Below are 24,875 nucleotides of genomic sequence, written 5' to 3' on the forward strand. Positions count from 1 at the left end.
AAAAGCAAAGGAGAAAAGGAAAGATATAACCATCTGAATGCAGAGTTCCAAAGAATAGCAAGAAGAGATAAGAAAGCCTTCCTCAGCGATCAATGCAAAGAAATAGAGGAAAACAACAGAATGGGAAAGACTAGCGATCTCTTCAAGAAAATTAGAGATACGAAGGGAACATTTCATGCAAAGATGGGCACAATAAAGGACAGAAATGGTATGGACCTAACAGAAGCAGAAGGTATTAAGAAGAGATGGCAAGAATACACAGAAGAACTGTACAAAAAAGATCATCATGACCAAGATAGTCACGATGGTGTGATCGCTCACCTTGAGCCAGATATCCTAGAATGTGAAGGCAAGTGGGCCCTAGAAAGCATCACCACAAACAAAGCTAGTGGAGGTGATGGAATTCCAGTTGAGCTATTTCAAATCCTAAAAGATGATGCTGTGAAAGTGCTGCACTCAATATTCCAGCAAATTTGGAAAACTCAGCAGTGGCCACAGGACTGGAAAAGTTCAGTTTCATTCCAATCCCAAAGAAAGGCAATGCCAAAGAATGCTCAAGCTACCACACAATTGCACTCATCTCAGACACTAGTAAAGTAATGCTCAAAATTCTCCAAGCCAGGCTTCAGGAATACATGAACCATGAACTTCCAGATGTTCAAGCTGGTTTTAGAAAAGGCAGAGGAACCAGAGATCAAATTGCTAACATCTGTTGGATCCTCAAAAAAGCAAGAGAGTTCCAGAAAATCATCTATTTCTGCTTTATTGACTGTGCCAAAGCCTTTGACAGTGTGGATCACAATAAACTGTGGAAAACTCTGAAAGAAATGGGAATACCAGACCACCTGACCTGCCTCTTGAGAAACTTGTATGCAGGTCAGAAAGCAACAGTTAGAACTGGACGTGGAACAACAGACTGGTTCCAAATAGGAAAAGGAGTATGTCAAGGATGTATATTGTCACCCTGCTTATTTAATTTCTATGCAGAGTACATCATGAGAAACTCTGGACTGGAAGAAGCACAAGCTGGAATCAAGATTGCCAGGAGAAATATCAATAACCTCAGATATGCAGATGACACCACCCTTATGGCAGAAAGTGAAGAGGAACTCAAAAGCCTCTTGATGAAAGTGAAAGAGGAGAGTGAAAAAGTTGGCTTAAAGCTCAACATTCAGAAAACTAAGATCATGGGATCTAGTCCCATCATTTCATGGGAAATAGATGGGGAAACAGTGAAAACAGTGGCAGACTATTTTTGGGGGCTCCAAATTCACAGCAGATGGTGACTGCAGCAATGAAATTAAAAGACGCTTACTCCTTGGAAGGAAAGTTATGACCAACCTAGATAGCAAATTCAAAAGCTTAGGCATTACTTTGCCAACAAAGGTCCGTCTAGTCAAGGTATGGTTTTTCCTGTGGTCATGTATGGATGTGAGAGTTGGACTGTGAAGAAAGCTGAGCGCTGAAGAATTGATGCTTTTGAACTGTGGTGTTGGAGAAGACTCTTGAGAGTCCCTTGGACCGCGAGGAGATCCAACCAGTCCATTCTAAAGGAGATCAGTCCTGGGTGTTCTTTGGAAGGACTGATGCTAAAGCTGAAACTCCAATACTTTGGCCAACTGATGTGAAGAGTTGACTCATTGGAAAAGACCCTGATGCTGGGAGGGATTAGAGGCAGGAGGAGAAGGGGATGACAGAAGATGAGATGGCTGGATGGCATCACCGACTCAATGGACATGAGTTTGAGTGAACTCTGATTGTTGGTGATGGATAGGGAGGCCTGGCGTGTTGCAATTCATGGGGTCACAAACAGTCGGACACGACTGAGTGACTGAACTGAACTGAACTGAACTGAACTGAATAAAAAATGGACTTGGGAACTCTGCTTCCTAGAATTTATCCTAAGGAAATAACCATGGATATGCATAAAGACACAGATTTTTAAAAGGCACGTTTAACATAGTTTAAAAAAAAAGTGAAAAAAACACTGTCATACCACCATCCATAGGTTCCAGGGGAAATGAAATGGTTCCAGTGATCCTTAATTCCCTAGAATTTGAAAGTGTTTGCAAGAAATGGCTACAAAGGCCTTAGGGGTACTTTAGATTCCCTGGTCATACTCTTGTCCTTATTTCCCAGGAATGAGACTCCAGTTTGGCTAAATTATCTCTGTAGGGGGAATATTTTGCTATCATTAGGCCTGATATTAAAGAAAAATGTTTAATGCAGAGAAAAATGTTCATGATCTATTAAATGGAGAAGCAAGTTATAAATTGTGTACAGTAATCATGTTTTTCTAAATATTTAGATACATTTTTAAAAATCTAGGGTAGTGTACTCTAAAATGCAAATCTCCGGTGGTGGGTGTGAGGGAACTTTAATTTTTCTTCTTCTTATGATATTTCTCAAAAATTCTGTGTTGATCACATTACCTTTAAAAACATTAATTGAAATAGATATACAACTCAGAACATATTATAAATGTACAGCTTGATGAATTTATATATACAACTGGTTACACACCTGTGTAACCAGTACTGAGCTAAAGACATAGAACACCGTTGGTCCATTTTATATTCACTTTAAGGCCTTCACCTCTTTCCTCACCACCACTAACACCTCCAAAGTGATGACTACCTTGACTTCTAACAGCATGGATCAGTTCTACGTGGTTTTGTACTTTGTATAGAGAGATGAAATCATACTAGTTAGACTTTTGATCTGGCTTCCTTTGCTTATTATCATATTGAGATACATCCTTCTTGTTGCATGTAGTTGCAAATCATTAATTCTCATTGCCATATGTTATTCCTTTGTGGGAATTAATATATTCTCCAAGCTTCCCTGGTGGCTCAGATGATAAAGAATCCACCTGCAATGAGGGAGACATGGGTCCCATCCCTGGGTTGGGAAGATCTCTTGGAGGAGGAGGGCGTGGAAACCCACTCCAGTATTCTTGCCTGGAGAATTCCCATGGGTGGAGGAGGCTGGTGGGCTACAGTCCATGGGGTTGCAAAAGTCAGACATGACTGAGCGACTAAGCGTACCACATTCCTTCATGGGAATTAATGTAATACAGTGTATTTACTCATTTTACTCTTGATGAGCATTTGTATACTTTTTAAGTTTGGGCCTATTATAAATAGTGCTTCTAGGAACATTTTAATGAATATTGTACATTTGGTAAACATATCTGTATATTTCTTTTGCATATATACCTACAAGTAGAATTGCTGGATCTTAGGGGTCGCTAAGAGTCAGACACGACTGAGCGACTTGACTTTCACTTTTTACTTTCATGCATTGGAGAAGGAAATGGCAACCCACTCCAGTGTTCTTGCCTGGAGAATCCCAGGGACGGGGGAGCCTGGTAAGAGGCCGTCTATGGGATCGCACAGAGTTGGACACGACTGAAGCGACTTAGCAGCAGCAGCAGCAGACTATGCTTATGCCCAGCTTTAGTAGATACTAGCAGTTTTCCAAAGTAGTTGTACTAGCCTGTGCGGGAGCCCTTTAGGAGAAGTTCCTCAGTTTGCCATAGCTCCTCAGGTCTCTTGGGTGTGAGCCCCATTGGTCTTCAAAGCCAGATGCTTTGGAGGCTTGTCTACCAAATGGTGATCTTAAAAGTTGGAGTGCCTGATATGGGGTATGAATCTTTAACTCCGAGCTCTGTGTTTTGAGTTCACTCTTCATCGTATGTTGCTGTACCTGCCTGTGACGAGATTGAGTCTCTACCATTTCTACTCGATTTGTTGTCCTTTTCGTCTTGTTTGCCCGATGTGAAGGGGTTGCTCTGCTGATGAGATTATTTTCAGAGGGAATTGTCCCATATGTAGCTATAGATTCAGTTTGTCCATAGGAGAAGTAAGTTAAGGATCTTCCTAAAAGATGATGTTATTAAGTGCTGCACTCAATATGCCAGCAAATTTGGAAGACTCAGCAGTGGCCACAGGACTGGAAAAGGTCAATTTTCATTCCAATCCCAAAGAAAGGCAATGCCAAAGAATGTTCAAACTACCACACAATTGCACTCGTCTCACATGCTAGCAATAGCAAAGTAATGCTCAAAATTCTCCAAGCCAGGCTTCAACAGTACATGAACCGTGAACTTCCAGATGGTCAAGCTGTATTTAGAAAAGGCAGAGGAACCAGATATCAAATTGTCAACATCTGTTGGATCATAGAAAAAGCAAGAGTGTTCTAAAAAAATATCTACTTCTGCTTTATTGACTACGCCAAAGCCTTTGACTGTGTGGATCACAATAAACTGTGGAAAATTCTTTAAGAGATGTGAATACCAGACCACCTGACCTGCCTCCTGAGAAATCTGTATGCAGGTCAAGAAGCAACAGTTAGAACTGGACATGGAACAATGGACTGGTTCCAAATAGGGAAAGGAGTTCGTCAAGGCTGTATATTGTCATCCTGCTTATTTAACTTATGTGCAGAGTACATCATGCAGAATGATGGGCTGGATGAAGCACAAGTTGGAATCAACATTGCCAGGAGAAATATCAATAACTTCAGATATGCAGATGACACCACCTGTATGGGAGAAAGTGAAGAAGAACTAAAGATCGTCTTGGTGAAAATGAAAGAGGAGAGTGAAAAATGTTGGCTTAAAATTCAACATTCAGAAAACTAACATAATGGCATCTGGTCCCATCACTTCATGACAGATAGATGGGGAAATAACAGAAACAGTGAGAAACTTTATTTTCTAGGGCTCCAAAATCACTGCAGATGGTGACTGCAGCCCTGAAATTAAAAGACACTTGCTCCTTGGAAGAAAAGTTATGACCAACCTACACAGCATATTAAAAAGCAGAGACATTACTTTGCCAACAAAGGTCCATCTAGTCGAAGCTATGGTCTTTCCAGTAGTCATGTATGGATGTGAGAGTTGGACTATAAAGAAAGCTGAGCGCTGAAGAATTGATGCTTTTGAACTGTGGTGTTGGAGAAGACTCTTGAGAGTCCCTTGGACATCCAACCAGTCAATTCTAAAGGAAATAAGTCTTGAATATTCATTAGAAGTACTGATGCTGAAGCTGAAACTAATACTTTGGCCTCCTGATGCAAAGTACTGACTCATTGGAAAAGACCCTGATGCTGGGAAAGATTGAAGGCAGGAGGAGAAGGGGACAACAGAGGATGAGATGTTTGGATGGCATCACTGACTTGATGGACATGAGTCTGAGCAAGCTCTGGGAGTTGGTGATGGACAGGGAAGCCAGTGTGCTGTAATCCATGGGGTCTCAAAGAGTTGGACACAACTGAGTGACTGAAGTAAACTGAAGGTGATTTTGAACCAGATATTTTTAATACAGATCAGGGTTTAGAACCATGGAGTTATCCTTGGCACCAATCACTCTCTCGTTCCCCAGTCCCATTCAAGCAATCACCAGGTCGTCTTGATTTTTTTCCTCAAGGTTTTTGAATCTATCCACTTTTCCCTTCTGGGGTCACCATCAGTATCCACCAACCATTTTCTCTTGCTTGAATGATTTCTCAATGTAACCATATTCATGTGACCACCTCCTTACTTTGCACCACATCTTTTATCCTCTCTAAAGGCCAAGTGATCTTTTCACAAGGCAAATCTGTTCATCCCAGTCCTCTAGTTTAAAATGCTCTGCCCCTTCCCTAGACCAGCACCTCTGTTTGCTGTGCAAGGATTCTCATTACCTGGCCCCAGCTTAGCTCATTTCATCCCCCCTCGCTCTTTCTGCTCTAGATGGACTGAGCCGCTTCAGTTTGTCACACCTGCCATATTTCCTCCTTCTTCTGGACCTTTGCACTTGCGATCTCCTTTATCTGGAATGTTCTTCCATTTATTCCTGTTCGTCTTTTAGTTCTTACCTCAGACGTTACCTCCTCTGAGACTGCATGGACCAGGGCAGTTCCCTATTAAAGATGTTAACTGCACTGTTTCTCTTCTCTGTACCAGAGGGGGGAAATTCAACTCTTTGTTAATCAATATGTATGTAAATATAGTCAATCTAAGAGCTCAGCTTTTAACATATTTACATATTTGAATAAGTGTCTGTTATCCAACCATAGCTCTTTGAAACCAATATATGCATTTTAAAAGGCTAGAAATAAACAACAAAGGTAGTTCACCTTGAATGATAGGAATGTGGAAGATTTTCTCCCAGTCTTTTCTGATCTTTGTTTTTTCCAAAATTTTTAGAACTGATGTAACTTACTTTTAATGGGTGAAAAGTGCAGTAAGTTTAAAACTGTCTAGGTAGTACGTACAGAGATTATGACTGGAAAGGAACTGCCGTGTGTTATGTGGTCCCTTTAGTGTTACTCTACACCCTCCCAACCCTTACACCATTCTAGCTTGTAAGCTTTTTAAGATGACCTGAGAGTTCAATGAATGGAGATATTTCTTTCATGATGGGCAGGTCTGACTCATGCGGGGTCATCTCTTGAATTGCTTGCATTCCCTTCCATTTCTGGATGGTGTGTTGGCAAGAATCTCGAGGAGCCAGGAGAGCTGCTTCCAGCTTCATGCACAGACTCAGATGTTGAGCTGCTGGAATGATTCCAAGGACTGCTCAGGAAAATGTTTAAGGTAGCATTCCTGCCCTGGCAATGCCAGGGGAGGAATGGGGCTGCAATGTCTGCCTTTGCCCAGGTCATTGTGATTTGAAGTTCCCTCTCCTGAGTTCTGTTGCTGTCTCAGGCCAGGCAGAAGGAGAATGGAATCCAGGCTTTCTCACTATAAAGACTGTGTAGCCAAGTCAATAAGTACTTCTCTCTCTAGAGCTTGAAATGTATACCTTTTCGTGCATCAGTTCAGTTCAGTTCAGTCACTCAGTCAGGTTCGACTCTTTGCGACCCCGTGAACCGCAGCACGCTAGGCCTCCCTGTTCATCACCAACTACCGGAGTTCACCCAAACCCATGTCCATTGAGTTGGTGATGCCATCCAACCATCTCATCCTCTGTCGTGCCCTTCTCCTCCTGCCCCCAATCCCTCCCAGCATCAGGGTCTTTTCCAATGAGTCAACTCTTCGCATGAGGTGGCCAAAGTATTGGAGTTTCAGCTTCAACATCAGTCCTTCCAATGAACACCCAGGGTTGATCTCCTTTAGGATGGACTGGTTGGATCTCCTTGCAGTCCAAGGGACTCTCAAGAGTCTTCTCCAACACCACAGTTCAGAAGCATCAATTCTTCAGCGCTCAGCTTTCTTTATAGTCCAGCTCTCACATCCATACATGACTACTGGAAAAACCATAGCCTTGACTAGACGGACGTTTGTTGGCAAAGCAGTGTCTCTTCTTTTTAATATACTGTCTAGGTTGGTCATAACTTTCCTTCCAAGGAGTAAGCATCTTTTAATTTAATGGCTGCAATCACCATCTCCAGTGATTTTGGAGCCCAGGAAAATAAAGTCAGCCACTGTTTCCCCATCTATTTGCCATGAAGTGATGGGACCGGATGCCATGATCTTAGTTTTCTGAACTTTAAACTTAGTTTTCTTGAGCTTTAAGCCAACTTTCTCACTATCCTCTTTCACTTTCATCCAGAGCCTCTTTAGTTCTTCACTTTGCACCATAAGGGTGGTGTCATCTGCATATCTGAGATTATTGATATTTCTCCTGGCAATCTTGATTGCATCTTGTGCTTCCTCCAGCCCAGTGTTTCTAATGATGTACTCTGCAAATAAGTTAAATAAGCAGGGTGACAATATACAGCCTTGACGAACTGCTTTCCCTATTTGGAACAGTCTGTTGTTCCATGTCTAGTTCTAACTGTTGCTTCTTGAGCTGCATACAGATTTCTCAAGAGGCATGTCAGGTGGTCTGGTATTCCCATCTCTTTCAGAATTTTCCACAGTTTTTTGTGATCCACACAGTCAAAGGCTTTGGCATAGTCAGTAAAGCAGAAATAGATGTTTTTCTGGAACTCTTCTGCTTTTTCGACGATCCAGCGGATTTTGACTATTTGATCTCTGGTTCCTCTGCCTTTTCTAAAACCAGCTTGAACATCTGGAAGTTCATAGTTCATGTATTGCTGAAGCCTGGCTTGGAGAATTTTGAGCATTACTTTACTAGTGTCTGAGATGAGTGCAATTGTGTGGTAGCTTGAGCATTCTTTGGCATTGCCTTTCTTTGGGATTGGAATGAAAACTTACCTTTTCCAGTCATCTGGCCCCTGCTGAGTTTTCTAATTTTGCTGATATACTGAGTGCAGCACTTTCATAGCATCATCTTTCAGGATTTGAAATAGCTCAACTGGAATTCCATCACCTCCACTAGCTTTGTTCGTAGTGATGCCTTCTAAGGCCCACTTGACTTCACATTCCAGGATGTCTGGCTCTAGGTGAGTGATCACACCATCCTGATTATCTTGGTTGTGAAGATCTTTTTTATACAGTTCTGTGTATTCTTGCCACCTCTTCTTAATATCTTCTGCTTCTGTTAGGTCCATACCATTTCTGTCCTTTATCGAGCCCATCTTTGCATGAAATATTCCCTTGGTATCTCTAATTTTCTTGAAGAGATCTCTAGTCTTTCCCATTCTATTGTTTTCCTCTATTTCTTTGCATTGATCTCTGAGGAAGGCTTTTTATCTCTCCTTGCTATTCTTTGGAACTCTGCAATCAGATGGTTATATCTTTCCTTTTCTCCTTTGCTTTTTGCTTCTCTTCTTTTCACAGGTATTTGTAAGGCCTCCTCAGATAGCCATTTTGCCTTTTTTCATTTCTTTTTTTTGGGGATGTTCTTGATCCCTGTCTCCTGTACAGTGTCATGAACCTCCATCCATAGTTCATCAGGCACTCTATCAGATCTAGTCCCTTAAATCTATTTCTCACTTCCACTGTATAATCATAAGGGATTTGATTTAGGTCATTCCTGAATGGTCTAGTGGTTTTCCCCACTTTATTCAATTAAGTCTGAATTTTACAATAAGGAGTTCATGATCTGAGCCATAGTCAGCTCCCGGTCTTGTTTTTGCTGACTGTATAGAGCTTCTCCATCTTTGGCTGCAAAGAACATAATCAATCTGATTTTAGTGTTGGCCATCTGGTGATGTCCATTTGTAGAGTCTCCTCTTGTGTTGGTGCATCACCAAAAACCAAATGTTAAAATGTCAGTCTTTCCCTAAGGTTAAAGCCCAATACCGTCATTCAAAATGACTTTTGAGATATGGAAGCAGAAAATTGTATCACACAATAAATTTAAGTATTATTGAACTACTATCTCTTTGAGGTAATAATTTTGATCTCTCCAACCTAGAGTTTGAACTCACGTCTCCTGCATTGCAGGCAGGTCTTTGCCAGCTGAGCCACAGGGGAAGCCCAAGAATATTGGAGCGGGTAGCCTATCCCTTCTCCAGCAGATCTTCCCAACCCAGGAGTTGAACCAGATTCTTCTGCATTGCGGGTAAATTCTTTCCTAGCTGAGCTATCAGGGAAGCCCATCATATAATAAATTTAAATATTATTTAATTATTATCTCCTTGAGGTAATAGTTTTGAGGTAACAATGCTGGCCTTTTGCTTTATTCTCAGAAAGTGAGAAGAATCCAAAGTAGGATTTTTTCCCCAAAATGATTCATTCCCTAATGGAATTAAATAAATAAAAGCTAAGTATTGTGCTTAAAGATGATTAGTTTTACATCATGAAAGCAAATACAGCACATATCTACAAAGTTTAGAATCATGATATAATCTAATTTCTATCATTATTTGATTTATCAGATAATAAATATTTATACCTCCAAATAAGTACATATTCTTATTGTTCATATTGTTCTTATTCATATTCTTATTGTACATATTCTATATTTTTATAGAACTAGTGCTGGATTTAGTTGTCAATTTCTCTATTTAACTGATTGAAATATTTCAGTAATTATTTTTGTATAAAATTAACAGTTTCATTATTAACACTAATTATTGTAACTTTTTATTCTTGCAATAAAACATGCATTTTTTACTTCTGATAGAATCTCAGTGTATTAAGCATATAAGGATATTTTCAATTCTAGTTTCATTTGAAATGCAAATATATATATTTGGAATTGATCTTCTGGCACTAAGAGTAAAATACAATCCTTGTTCTCATTATTGACATTGTGATAGTATTTGTGCATAATGGTAACTTGAACATCTCAGATTAGTGATGTCAGCAAAGATATTGATCTACATAGACATACAACTATTGGGTCTTCTAAAAGCCAAGACCAGTTTAACTAGCAGGTCTTGTTTGAAGCTGTACTTCAGCTGAATTAATCATAGCAACTCTTTCATTTTACTAAAGGTTTATGGAGCATCTTCTAAGTGCTAGGCTTCTAGCTGGTTTAAGATACAGCAATAATGAATGAGCATAAACTAACCTTGTTTTACTTATCTTTAGGTAACTCAAATGCCCCAGTCTATTTACCCTTCACATTAGCTTATCCAAAATAGTTCAAATCTCTACTCTACTTGGGGTAAGAATTCCAGTATTTTACCAGCTTGCTCTTCTTGCATGATTTTTTTTGAATTCCTAAGATATCCCAAGCTAGTGGTTAATTGACATCTTAACTAGCTGTCTGGTTCTAGACCATGCATCATTCTTTTGCCAGTCACTGACATCCTTAAGCCCCTTGCTGCTGTTCTCCCATGGATGTCTTTAACCTCAGGTGTCATTTCAGACTCTCACACAATTTCCTCATCAGCTGTGATATTTGCACGATTTCACTGATGACTTCAGAATTTTTTTAAAAAAAGGCAACACAGAGAATTTGACAGTTGTTCCTGGATATTAAAATTCTCTGAGTTCACAGACCAAAGCCCTCCATAGGCATTCTCTCTTGTTCAGCATTCTCTGCCTAGTCTCAGGCTTGTCTCTGTCTCAGGAATCAGTTTACCTCCCCACAAATGGAATATCTGGAACAAGTTTCTCATCCCTGCATACAGGTCCCCTCTTCCCCAGGCCCAGAGGCAGTCACAGGCTGTATCTACTTCCTGCTCCCAGCAATCTTGTAGTAAGACTCACAGTGGAACAATATTTCCCTTTTGTGGTAATCCTACCCTTCAAAGAAGTGTGGTCTCTCCATAAAATATTCATGACAAGAACAGTAAGCAGTACTTTTCCTAAAGATGAGTTTATGAACCTGAGATGACCCCAGTTCTGTATAGTGTAACAGTATAGTACAATTTGAAATTCAGCGATCTCAGGCCATTCTTGTTTCTAAGGTAAGATGTATTTACATTCTTCCTGTGGCCTCCAGTCTTTACCTCCGAATCAGCTGCTTTTTGTTTAAATGTATTACAAAAGACAATTGGATAGCTACACAGGTTAGGGCCAGTTTTAGAGAAAGTTGTTAAGTATAAAATTTCCTGACATGCTGCATCTTGGTTATTTAAAAATCACTCTTTAATTGCAACCCACTCCAGTACTATTGCCTGGAAAATCCCATGGACAGAGGAGCCTGGTAGGCTACAGTCCATGGGCTCGCAAAGAGTCGGACACGACTGAGCGACTTCACTTCACTTTTAGATAGTCACTGACTATCCCATCAGGGCTTCCACGATGGCTCAGCAGCAAAGAATCTGCCTGCAGTGCAGGAGACGCAGGATGCGGCATGGGTTTGATCCCTGGGTTGAGAAGATCCCCTGGAGGAAGAAATGACAGCCCACTCCAGTATTCTTGCTTGGAAATTCCATGGACAGAGGAGCCTGGTGGGCTACAGTCCATAACGTTGCAAAGAGTCGGACACGACCAAAGCGACTGATCATGCACACGTGACTATCCCATCCTGTCTTTTCCCCCAAAGCAGTAACTCAAGAACAACTTTCTTATTCCTTCTCCTGTACCAAAATATCTTACTCTGTCATGAATGTTAAATGCTTAGCCATCTAACCTGATAAAATAGTACAAAAAAGACATAGAATACTTGGTCTGATTGTCTTGGCCTCTCTCACCTTCCGAGTAAGCCCGCCAGACTATCCAGAGCAGAGCACTGCCCACAGCTGTTTAAAATTGGATAGCTCTCAAGGTCCTTCTCCCCTATGCAAGTGAAGGATGTAATTTAAGATAGTCTGATAAAAACACTTTAAAATAGAAAGTGGGATTTTTTTTCTTTTCTTTTACTTAAACTATTACCTTCCCCTTAGTCCAAAAGATGACATTATAAATGTTTTCACCACACGTAGCTTAGAAATTATATCATCTCAGACCAAAAGTAGATGCTGAGACTCTGATATCTTGCTTCAATACTCCCTCTAGGTCCTTTTCCCCAAACCTCTGGAATTAAATATATTCTGGTTGCAAGTGGCTGTTAACAGGGGCTGAACTTATTTTTCTCCTAAGAGGGAAGAAGTGTGGTGAAGCCAGCACAGGACTGATCAACTGGGACTTGATGGACAGAACGCACACCCTACCCCCAGGCATTGTGTCCTCCCTAGAGCGGTCCACAGACACGGTGTTGGAGGCTGGGGAGATGGTCTGTAAATGAGAAAGTAAAGTAGGGATCAAAGTTATACAGTGTTCTGGCATTATGCAGAGGTTACAAGGGAATTCTAGAACAGCCATTTATTTCATTTTAAAGGTACCTTTCTTGCCACTTAAAACATATGTAAATAAATCTAAAGCACAACTTATTTCTTGGACAAATGACAATCAGAAAGCATTGGTATCTTTTATAATACAAAGAAGTCATTTTTTAGATTTCAGATTTAAAAGGGAGCATATGATGTATGGCCTGTTTCTGTGAAATACCATGCATTAATTAGGAACATGGGCAAGTCCACCGACCTCCAGATAAGTTAAACTTTCAGATGTAAGTGTCATCATTCCCCAGCTGAGTCAAATATATTCGTTGCTTGAGGTGAAAGTTAACATTTAGATTTCAATGATTCAATGAAATGATGCCTGACCTCACTTTGCAAAGTTAAAAAGTTATTGGTTTTCCTTATGTTTTACAATAGATTAGTTTTCTAAGCAAGGCATAATATTTTAATGAAAAGTTTTATTTTCAAAATTATTTTTTTTATCATTTAGTTCAGTAATTCTTATGATAAATTTTAATATTATAGGATAGGGTACAAAGTAATATGTTTGAACATAACTTTTATATGGCACTAATATTTCTAAAGTTTTATGTGGAAAACGGCTTTGTGACACCATAGCATTTTTGATTTAAGGACTAAAGCAAAAAATATTGATATATGGGCAATTCAAATCACATTTCAATTATAACGGAATTATTTTTTGTAACTCAGTTATAGGAATTGCTTAAACCTGATTTTTGTGTAGTCTGAATAGATTTTAAGGAAGAAAATGGTCTATTTGGAGAGCTGAAAGGAATAGATTCATTTGGAAAGTTCTGTGAAATAGAGTTCCTTAAATTTTGGTGGCATCAGGGTAAAGTATTTATGAACCAAAGAGGTTTGACACATCAAAATTAGTAACATTCTAACAGTTCTCTGAAGGTTATGGTTTGGCATATGGTATAATGCATATGCTGCTAAGTCACTTCAGTCGTGTCCAACTCTGTGCGACCCCATAGACAGCAGCCCACCAGGCTCCCCCGTCCCTGGGATTCTCCAGGCAAGAACACTGGAGTGGGTTGCCATTTCCTTCTCCAATGCATGAAAGTGAAAAGCGAAAGTGAAGTCGCTCAGTCGTGTCTGACTCTGTGTGACCCCAGAGATGGCAGCCCACCAGGCTCCCCTGTCCCTGGGATTCTCCAGGCAAGAACACTGGAGTGGGTTGCCATTTCCTTCTCCAATGCATGAAAGTGAAAAGTCAAAGTGAAGTCGCTCAGTCATATCTGAAAGGTGTGTGAGTGTAAAGAAGTTCTTGGCATACTGTATACATGAAATCAATATCTCTATGGTCATACCTTGAAGTATAATTTATTTTCTGAATTTTAAACATTTAACTGGCGAAACATGGACTAGTTTTTAGTTGTTTTCTCCCTAGAGCTGCAAGCCAAATTGGATCCATCAGCTGCTTAGACCAGTATCTTGGGAGTTTTTCTCACAGGCAGACTCCCTCACAAGCTACGATCCTCCCTTTGTCTGAACACTTCATCCCTCATAGCATGCTAAGGTCCACCTCAGCCATTTCTTTTTCATGGATACCCCTTTCCCTTAGTTTTTGCCCAAATATTCTTGAATATCATTCTTCTCTTTCCTCTATTAGAGTATCTTTTTCTTTATTTTAGTTGAGAACCGAAAACATTGTAATAGTCACACTGATATGTACAAAACACGAGTAATATTGGTATTAACTAAAATGAAAAAATTGCATATGTTAAAGTGGAACTGAACAAAATAAAAAGCCAAGGCTATCTTCATTACCCAAGGTTCTTCAGGTACGGGAAAGGCTCCTTTAAAATCTTTACTTAGATTATAATTTATCATTTTATCCTTATCTAGATAAATGAAAATCAGCACTTAAACCAAATTTTATCTTAGTCTGTTTTACTTTTTTCTGTTTTTCAATTATTGGATTACCATATATCATATTTCTATTATTTTGTATTTCAGATGTTCTGCATTTCAGCCTCATCAAAGACTAAATTGATGTTTATGGGCTAATCTGGACACCTAAAAACAATTTGTTTCACTTCATCTATAAGAAAATATGTTCAACTTCTCACTGGCTGACTTATAAAGGGGCTTTTGGAATACAACCCAATGTAAGTTTCAGACATAATGTGTGTTAGTCTCTGTTGTTCCCCTCCTCCCCAAGTTAGAGCATGGATTTGTTGGCAGGTGTGGGGGGGTGTGCGTGTACTATATATGCCTCTGTGTCTACACATATCCTTTCTGACAGTATGGATTCATAGCATCCTTTATCCTTTCCTTAAACAGGTATTTGAATGTCTGTTATGTGAAAGGTGCAGTTCTAGGCCCAAGGGATATCCAGAAATGAGGTTTATGCCCCGCTGCCCCCAGAGTTCACACTCTGTTGGGGAAACAAACTTAAACCAAATAAGTACACACATACATATGAAGTGCACAGGGTGAGAGGTATTCTGCAGGGAGCTCACATAGCACATGTAGACAGGAATCTGCTTATTTCCGGAGTCAGATAACTTTCCCGAGAGAGTAATGCACCAGCGAAGGTCTCTGGGTAGGCAGGAGTTAAAAGGGCAAAAGAATTGAGAGGTGATGGCAGAAGGAGACAAGGATGGAGAGGAGAATGCTCCAGACAGAGGGAGCACATGTGCAAAGATCATGTCTGCTCAGTTAACTACTTTGGGTGATTTTTTCCAAGCATGACTAATGAGTAGCTGGGAGACTTTAGCTTAAACCATACCATGAAAACTAATCATAATCATGCTAGAAAATAAGAAGGCATATATTTTACAAGCATTTGTACTTTTTTTTAAGGTATGAAGTATTCCTTAAGCCCTGACAACTACTCTGAAGATGGAATTATGAATATGGCAACTTTTCTAAGGGGCTTTGAAGAAAAAGGGATAAAGAACGACAGACCTGAGGACCAGCTGAGTAAAGAGAAAAAGAAAATTCTCTTCTCCTTCTGTGAGGTGTGCAACATCCAGCTAAACTCTGCAGCCCAGGCCCAGGTCCATTACAATGGCAAATCTCACCGCAAGCGAGTCAAGCAGCTGAGTGATGGACAGCCCTCATCCCCAGCCCAGGGCTCCGGGCCGCCACCCCCAGCCAGCCCCAGTACCCACACCAGCACAGGTAGGTAGGGGCTTGGGGCCCCATTTCCTGCTGGGAGAAATGCTTCCGCTCTAGAAAATGAAGGATTAAGAGCATGGCTTATCTTTCACCTTAAAACTACTGCCACAATGTATATTCTTCTTCCTACAGGTAAAATCCAAGAGCTGTTTGTTACTTCTCAGAATACATTTCAAAATTACTATTAATCTATATTATACTAGGCACAAATATATAATATATATATATATACACACACATACACACAAATATATACACACACACACTCAATTTGTATGTTGGATTGTAGGCTTAATTCTATATCTCCATAGTATGAAAACATTCTTTGACATATTTTGAAATGTGTTTCAAATGGATGGTGATGTCCATTTTTTCTCCTCTCTGCAAAATGAGGCTTTCTTTTGTCTCCTTCCTCTGCTTTCCATTGAGTAGCATACTATTAGATTGTATATAAAAAGCTCCAGCTTTATTTATAACACCCTGCGATGCAGGAAAGGAACATTCATCTTGTGTGCTACAAGCCTTATATTCTTTTTGGGAGTTGGCAGCAGCATGCCGGCTGTGTTCTAACAATGGGAACAGGCATTGCCAAAACCAACCAGGCTTACCTCTGAGGCCCAGTGCCATGGCAAGCTCTTTCCCTCCTCCTGCCTCTCACCCTTTCCTGTGGGCTGGGCAGAGGTGGAGGCTTAGGGATTTTCTCATTCCTGAATCTGCCCAGATTTCTTCACAGTCTTACAAATCCTTTGTCCTCAGGCAAGGCTGCCTCCTCCCCATTGCTGGTCTTTGGGTAGCCTCATGTGTGACACAGCTAAAGAAAATGTGAAGTGTACTGTTTTCCATGGTGAAGATTTCTACAGAAAGTAGGTACCCTCCACAGGATTACCTGGGAGGCCAGAATAATCCTCCTCCTAAAAGTGGGAGAAAGCTCCAAATTCCTCTCTAGCAAGTGTTTGCTTTGGTCATGAGGCTTCAACTTGAAGAGAGGTGCTGGGGTACTGCCCTTTGTTGAAATTTCACTTGGTGCCGTTATATAGTGTTTGATTTCATGAAGTTATATCATGATCCATATTGAGCTCCAGCAAAAATGGCTTGTGTGTGTTTGCTGTAAAGTAATCAGTTTTGTATTTCGAGCTAAACCTAAGTGCTGTTTACCCAGTATATGATTTAATTTCATTATTTTCCTCAGTCAATATTTATCATATTGGGAAAGAATTTATAGGAACTTACAGGATTACACAGTTATTATAATGTGCTGTGCTTAGTTGCTCAGTCGTGTCTGACTCTTTGTGACCCCATGGGCTGTAGCCCACCAGGCTCCTCTGTCCATAGGGATTCTCCAGGCAAGAATATTAGAGTGGGTTGCCATGCCCTCCTCCAGGGGATCTTCCCAACCCAGGGATCAAATCCAGGTCTCCCATACTGCAGGTGGAACCTTTACCATCTGAGCCACCAGGGAAGCCCCTTATTATAATTGGGAAAGATTACTTTTCTGTTTTCTATTTACTTATTATGATAATTTTTATAAATATTTGCAGATGCATTAATGTATCTGTATTTACGTATTAAAAACATAGTTGGTATTGTTGAAGCTGAAACTCCAATACTTTGGCCACCTGAAGCGAAGAGCTGACTCATTGGAAAAGACCCTGATGCTAGAAAAGATTGAGGGCAGGAGGAGAAGGGGACAACAGAGGATGAGAAGGTTAGATGGCATCACTGACTCAACGGACATGAGTTTGAGTAAACTCCAGGAGTTGGTGTTGGACAGGGAGGCCTGGCGTTCTGCGGTTCATGGGGCAAAGAGTTGGACATGACTGAGCAACTGAACTGAACTGAACTGAGGGTAAAAACTGATGACTCTCTTGTATCTAAATCAGAGGGTAAATAACCCTGAATCCAATATCTATGTTTGAATGGAGATTAACCTGTGGTTTCTAAAAGAAGTAATATTAGTAGATAACATTCATGGAACATTTTCTGTGGAGTATATTTTGTCCCTAAGAACCTTATAGGAATTTTCTCATTTAATCTTCTCATGAACCCTGAGGTAGGTACTAAGATTATTCCTAACTTACAGAATAGGAACAGAGGTGCAGAGATAAAATGTATTCAGGTTTTTACAGCATGGAAATGGCAGATTAGAGTTCCAACCATATTTAAGGCATAGTGAGGCCATAATTCTTCATCACTACTTTGCTGCTGTCTTCTACCATGTGATAAACTCAGATTACATTCAGACCCATGTGCTGTAATATATTTGTGGTCACAAATGGTTACTATCATGGTAAACTACCTCTCTAATGGGTTTTGAAAACAGATATTTAAAGCTCCAATTCATGAATTTTTCCATCTTTCTCTCATGCTAATGAAATTATCCAGCTGATATAAAATACATTTAGTTAAGACGTATACAGATTATGGATAATATTCTATAAATAAAACATAGCTCATTATCTAGTATAACACAGTATATTAATATATAGTAAAATGGGTGAGAAAATGAGATAGCTTTTCAAGTTTTATATTAGGCAGAAAGGAGTGTTTTCATTTACTGATAATATAGTCATTTATTCAGAAGATTTGGGTTTAGCATGTGATGAAGGCAAGTCACTTTAACATCTGAAATTGGTTAGTATTAATCCTCCCATCTGAAAAAAAGTGAGGATAATAATGTCTCCTCTTTGAAATAGAAATTGGACATGGATGTATGTACAAAGATGATTATGATGATCTATAATTTAAAAATATAAACTGTATCCTGAATGTCCAATAGAAAAAAGGTTAAATACATTTTATTACAAGATGATTGATACAGGCCATAGTCACTAAAAGTCATATTTAATGTAACCCAGTGAAAGGGGAGGAGAAGGCAATGGCACCCCACTCTGGTACTCTTGCCTGGAGAATCCCATGAATGGAGGAGCCTGGTGGGCTGCAGTCCATGGGGTCGCTAAGAGACACGACTGAGCGAGTTCACTTTCACTTTTCACTTTCCTGCATTGGAGAAGGAAATAGCAACCCACTCCAATGTTCTTGCCTGGAGAATCCCAGGGACGGGGGAGCCTGGTGGGCTGACATCTATGGGGTCGCACAGAGTCAGACACGACTGAAGTGACTTAGCAGCAGTGAAAGGGGAAACTGCCCATGGTCTCATGCCAAGTGAAACAACAGGCCCTAGAGTGGAATATACCTTAGTGCTGCTGTGTGTGCACATTATTGTTTAGAGTCTCAACTCAATGAAGAGCAAGCCTGGCATGGTTTGATTTATTTCCAGGCCCTTTCCTCAGCTTTGACCAGTTGACTATCTATTTCCCACTGGAATTATGGAGGTGTGGGGCACGTGGCCTTGCCCTACAGCCTTGACAAAGTTGTGGGCTATTCCTGGTGCACGCATGCGTGCATGCGTAGTTGCTCAGTCGTGTCTGACTCTTTGTGACCACATGGACTGCAGCCCTCCAGGCTACTCATTTAGGTAATTGCTATTCTGGTTGTGGGTCACAGATGCTCCTAGCAGAACCTGTGGGTGAAGAGCTCCCTTTGGTCCCATAGACATGGGCAGTCCCTGAGATTTAGCTGTTATCTTCCAGCTTACCCTAAGTTGGTAGCAAAAGACCATTCCCCCTCTGTGTGTGCCTCTTTCTCCCACACTGAGTTATCCCTGGCAAGGTTGTATCCTCCTCTCTCATCTGTGTGCCAGTTCTTGGGGCTTGAGGTCGTGTGCAGAATCTACCTGACAACTAACATTCTTCTTGAAAACCTAGAGCTACTGGGGCCCAGGCAGGTAGAGGTGGAGTAGCTGAAGGTGGGGGCTTCCCTCCACATTTCTCTTACCTGCTCAGGTAGCACAGGGGAGGCTGGCAATTCCACTGACAAATCAGGTACTTCATCAGGGAACAAAATACCAAGCTCCCCTTTGTGCTCGTCTCTTGGCTTTAGGGACTTACACTTATACCTCAAAAGCAAAAGATACACTGGAGTCCTAATCCCTAGTACTTCAGGATGTGACCTTATTTGGAGATAGAAATCTTTACAAAGAAAATTAAATTAAAACAAGGTCATTAGTGTTGACTCTAATCCAGTATGACTGGTGTCCTTATAAAAAGGGGAAATCTGGGTTGAGAGACAGGTGCATACATAGGGAAGATGATGTGAAAACACAGGGAGAAGGGAATCATCTTCACACTGAGGGGCCTGGAACTGGCCCTTCCGTCAACAAGAACCCATCCTGCAGTACCTTCATTTTAGATTCCTGGCCTCCAGAACTGTGAGATGATAAATCTGTATTGTTAAGCCACCCAGTCTGTGGTACTTTGTTAAAACAGCCCAAGCAGATTAACACAGGGAGGAAAATAGAAGCATGTCTCCTCCCTAGAGGAGACTTGTAGACATAGTCTTCCAACAACTGTTAACTTCAGAGGGAGCTTCCTCTTCTCTCTGTTGGTCTTGTTATGGTTTGGGGGTTGGCAGGTTATGTGTGGGGTGCACAGGGTGGCTAGCTGAGACTTGAGCCATTTTTCTGAATAAGAGGTGAGTCAACCACTGGCAGTTCTCTCACTAAATATAGAATTTAGTCTGTTCCTTTTGGAAGAATAGAAGATGCTTAGAGTGTACCTAAAACTATTTTAGAATACTCTGGGCTACAGAAGGAAGAATTAGAGGGGAAGCAAAAGAGCTTAAATAACTTTGTGTGAGAAGGATCCCTATGCCTTTCCCCTTCCAGAACCAAGGAGAGGTGGAAGTAACAGAGAACCACAGATAACTCTTGGTTTTGGACAAAAGAGTTGCAGGCTTCTATCCCTCGAACGGTCCACAAAGACTGGTGTTCCTGGTCCCTAGCAAGGTGGGCAGGTGGACCAGAAGCAGTCTTCTGACTGCCTGTGAGCCTAGTGAGCCCAGAGGCTGCTGGATGAGCCTGGGAACCACAGAGGAGCTCCTGAGAGGAGCAAGGAAGCAGCTTTTCCAGCGTCTGGGATTGGAGCAGTGGCAATGGAATGTTTCCCACGTACCATGAGCAAAGTGCAGGCCTACCTGAAGGTCCCTCATAGTTGTTAACAAGGGAACACCCTCACAGGGCCAGAAGATAGATACCAGACAGAAAGCAAAATCTCTCAGCAGATGCCTGTGTGCAGAAGTGACAACCAGGCCATAACCTCTCCTGTCTGAGCCTTGGCACTATGTAATCCTGTAAGCACCCTCTGTTCCCGACTCCAAATCGAGATGTAACTTCCGGGAAAGAGGTACCCCATACTGCCTGAGAGCCACTTTCTGTTACCACATGTGATAAGTTTTGTAAGAAAGTAAAAACCCCATGGACTGTAGCCTACCAGGCTCCTCTATCCATGGGATTTTCCAGCCAAGAGTACTGGAGTGGGTTGCCATTTCCTTCTCCAGAAGATCTTCCCAACCCAGGGATCGAATCTGGGTCTCCTGCATTGTAGGCAGATGCTTTACCATCTGAGCCACCAGGGAATTTATCATTAGCAGGTTTACCTTTAAAGGTTGACCAAAGGAAGTTTTTAAAATAGAAAGGACATGATAAAAGAATAAACCTTAGAGCTTCAGGAAGGAAGAAACAACTGAAAAAGCAGAAATAAACATTGTAAAGCAATTATACTTCAATAAAAATTAAACAGAGAAAAAGCAAAAATATAGGTGCATACAATAACTGTATCAGTAAGGGTTCTCCAGAGAAGCAGCATCAATAGGGTGTGTGTGTGTGTGTGTGCGTGCGCATGTGCACATGTGCACACATACATATATAAGAATATTTATTAAATATTCTTTAATTATTCTAGAATTATGAAAAAAATGTGAAAGTAGTTCTCCATGACTTCTTTTTGTCTAAAAAAGTTAAGGTGATCTCAAAATGTTGGAGAAATAAACACAAGAAACTTGAGGCTAGTTTCATGGCTCAAGTGATCATGGATGCTGACAAGTCCCAAGATCTGCAATCAAAAAGCAAGAGACCCAATAGATCTGATGGTGTAATTTCAGTCCAAAAACTGGCAGGCTTGAGATCAGGAAAAACTTCTGTTTCAGTTTAAGTTGGAAGGCAAGAAAAAATTGATAGCCCAGGTTGAAGGCAGTCACGTAGGAGGAATTCCCTCTTACTCAGGGGAAGGTCAGCCTTTTGTCCTATTCAGGCCTACAACTGACTGGATGAGACACATCCATAAAGAAGGAGGAATTTGTTTTACTCAGTCTATAGATTCAAATGTGAAATTCAACATGAATTGTAGTAATATCATTTTAGATCTATGTCCTAGAGTAGTGGAAATAAAAACAAAAATAATGGGACCTAATTAAACTTAAAAGCTTTTGCATAGCAAAGAAAACCATAAATAAAATGAAAAGACAACCTACAGAATGGGTTGCAAATGATGTGACTGATAAGGGATTAATTTCCAAAATATATAAATAGCTCATACAGCTCAATTAAAACAAAACAAAACAAATAACCCAATCAAAACATGGGCAGAAGACCTAAATAGACATTTCTTAAAGAAAACATACAGATGACCAAAAGACACATGAAGAGATGCTAAACCTCACTGATTATTAGAGAAATGTAAATCAAAGCTACCTCACACCAGTCAGGATGGCCATCATCAAAAAGTTTGCAAATAATAAATATCAGAGAAGACGTGGAGAGAAAGGAACCCTCCTATACTGTTGGTGGAAATGCGAATTAGTACAACCATGATGGAGAACATTATGGAGGTTCCTTAAAAAACTAAAAACAAAGCTACCATATGATACTGCAGTCTCACTCATGGACATATATCTGGAGAAAACCATAATTTGAAAAGATACATACACCTCAGTGTTCATTGCAGCCTTGTTTATAGCAGCCAAGACATGGACGCAATCTAAAAGTTTCAGGTAATTGTGCTGTTACATGATACCTGAAATTTACATGATATTGTAATCAGCTATACTTTAATAAAAAATGACTCCTCTGTCATCGTGGTAAACACTAACTGCACAATGTAAGGAAGTGCAGTCTGTTATGCAAGTCCGTTCATATAGTTCTGGTTCAGAATGCTTCAGTGTTCTTCATTACTTTCAGAATGAAATCTACATCTTACCTAACACACAATGTGAAATTCATCCAAAGACAAACTCACAGAAACACCCAGAATAACGTTTGACCCAATATCTGGGCATACTGTGACCCAGTCACATAAAATTAATCCTCACATTATTGTTTTTCTCATAAGCTTCTTAAATCATGTTTGATGACTGAAATAAAACTGATGATGCTCAATAAATTAATAATTAAAAGTGGGTAAATTAAAGGAGCCTAATGGAAGTAAAGTTTCTATACTTTCATTTGAAGTAGTTAAATGGTGATATTGATAGATTGTCATAATTACAGGCATTAAAATACCCATACTTATGATGGGTTGTAATATAATCAACCACTATGAAAATTTTAGAAAGCAATACAGTCAGAGAGAATATAAATAAATTAAGGTGGAGTCCTAAAAAATGTTCAAATAACCCACAGGATGACCAAAAAAAAAAAAAACAAGAAACATAAATGAGAACCAGAGGACATGAATAGAAAATAAATAATAAGATGTCAGACTTCGCACTAACATATGAATAATTACTTTATTATTCTTTTTTAATTTATTTATTTTAATTAGAGGCTAATTACTTTACAATATTGTATTGGTTTTGTCATACATCAACATGAATAATTACTTTAAACCCAGCTATATGCTGCTACAAGAAACTCACTTTACAGCCAATGATGTAAGTAGGCTGAAAGTAAAATAATGGAAAAGAATATGCCATGCAAACAGTAATTTTAAAAAGGCAGAATTACCTATGTTAATATGTGATAAGGTAGACTTTAGAGCAAAGAAAATTACTAGCCACAAAGGTAGATATTACATTGTGATAAAAGGTTCAATCTGCTAGGAAGACATAATGATTCTAAATGTTCATATACCAAACAAAAGTTTTAAAAATACTTGAAACAAAAACTTATAGAGCTGAAAGAAGAAATGCATAAATCCTCAATTGAAGACTTCAACACCTCTCTCACAACTGATAGAATTACTAGAGAGAAAATCATCAAGGGTGTACAAGATCTGAACAACTCGACCGACCAACAGCATCTAACTCATTTATATAGCACTCTCAGTTCAGTTCCCAACAATAATAGAATACATTTTTTAAATCTCAAATTCCCATGGAATATTCACCAAGAGACACCATATTCTGGGCCATAAGACAAACCTTAACATATTGAAAAGAATTGTAATCATGCACAGTATGTTCCCTGACCATAATGAAATTCAACTGGAAATCTATAATAGAAAACCAACAGGAAAATTAAACAACATATTTCTTAAGTAATTCATGAGTGAAAGAATAAGACCCAAAGGAAATAAAATTATTTAAAATAATTTTTAAATATTTAATAAAAATTTTTGAAAATGAAAAACATTTTTAAATATAAAAAATATTAGGATGTTAATAAAATAGCATTGAGAGGGAAATTTATAGTGCTCAATGTTTATTTTAGAAAATGAGAAAAGGGCTCCAATAAGTTAGCCCCTATTGTAAGGAACTAGAAAAGAAGAGAAAATATATCCCAAAGCAAGTAGAAAGAAATGATAAAAATAAAAAGCAGAAACCTCTGAAGTGAAAATAAGAAAGCGTCAGAGAAAAATCAATAAAACAAAAAATTGGCTCTTTGAAAAAGATCAATGAAGTTTACAAGCCTCTAATAAGACTGACCGGAGAAGGCGATGGCACCCCACTCCAGTGTTCTTGCCTGGAGAATCCCAGGGACGGGGGGAGCCTGATGGGCTGCCGTCTGTGGGGTCGCACAGAGTTAGACACGACTGAAGCAACTTAGCAGCAGCAGCAATAAGACTGACAAAGATGAAAAAGAAAGAAAACACAGAATAGATGATATTACTACAGAATCTGCAGCTGTAGGATTCATAATTACAAAGCTCCCCAGAGGAAAGTTCTAGATCCACATGGTTTTACTGGAAAATCATACCAAAATCATACCTTTAAATAAAAGAGCACCAATTGTGCACAGTTTCTTTCAGAAAATAGAAGAGGAATAAACACTTCCCAATTTATTTTATGAGCAGAATTACCCTGATGTCAAAACCAGACAAATAAAATATAGAAAAAGAAAACTACAGACTAGTATCTCTGATGAACTTAGACTGAAA

General features: G+C 39.7%; 1 protein-coding gene across 3 annotated transcripts in view; it reads left to right on the forward strand.

Moving 5' to 3' along the window:
* Nucleotides 1–14,556: 14,556 nt before the first annotated feature.
* The window catches only part of ZNF385B (zinc finger protein 385B), a 372,985-nt gene continuing 362,666 nt past the window's right edge, over nt 14,557–24,875 (forward strand). Inside the window, exons 1-2 of one of the 3 annotated variants that reach the window (XM_061433976.1) lie at nt 14,557–14,651; nt 15,349–15,669. In XM_061433976.1, coding sequence (XP_061289960.1) covers nt 15,351–15,669 — 319 coding nt within the window. In that variant the 5' untranslated portion in view covers nt 14,557–14,651; nt 15,349–15,350. The remainder of the gene's footprint in view (nt 14,652–15,348; nt 15,670–24,875) is intronic. The other 2 variants (XM_061433957.1, XM_061433967.1) reach the window with 2 other exon arrangements.

The sequence above is a fragment of the Bos javanicus genome, chromosome 2 (genome assembly GCF_032452875.1).
Source record: "Bos javanicus breed banteng chromosome 2, ARS-OSU_banteng_1.0, whole genome shotgun sequence".
NCBI lineage: Eukaryota > Metazoa > Chordata > Mammalia > Artiodactyla > Bovidae > Bos > Bos javanicus.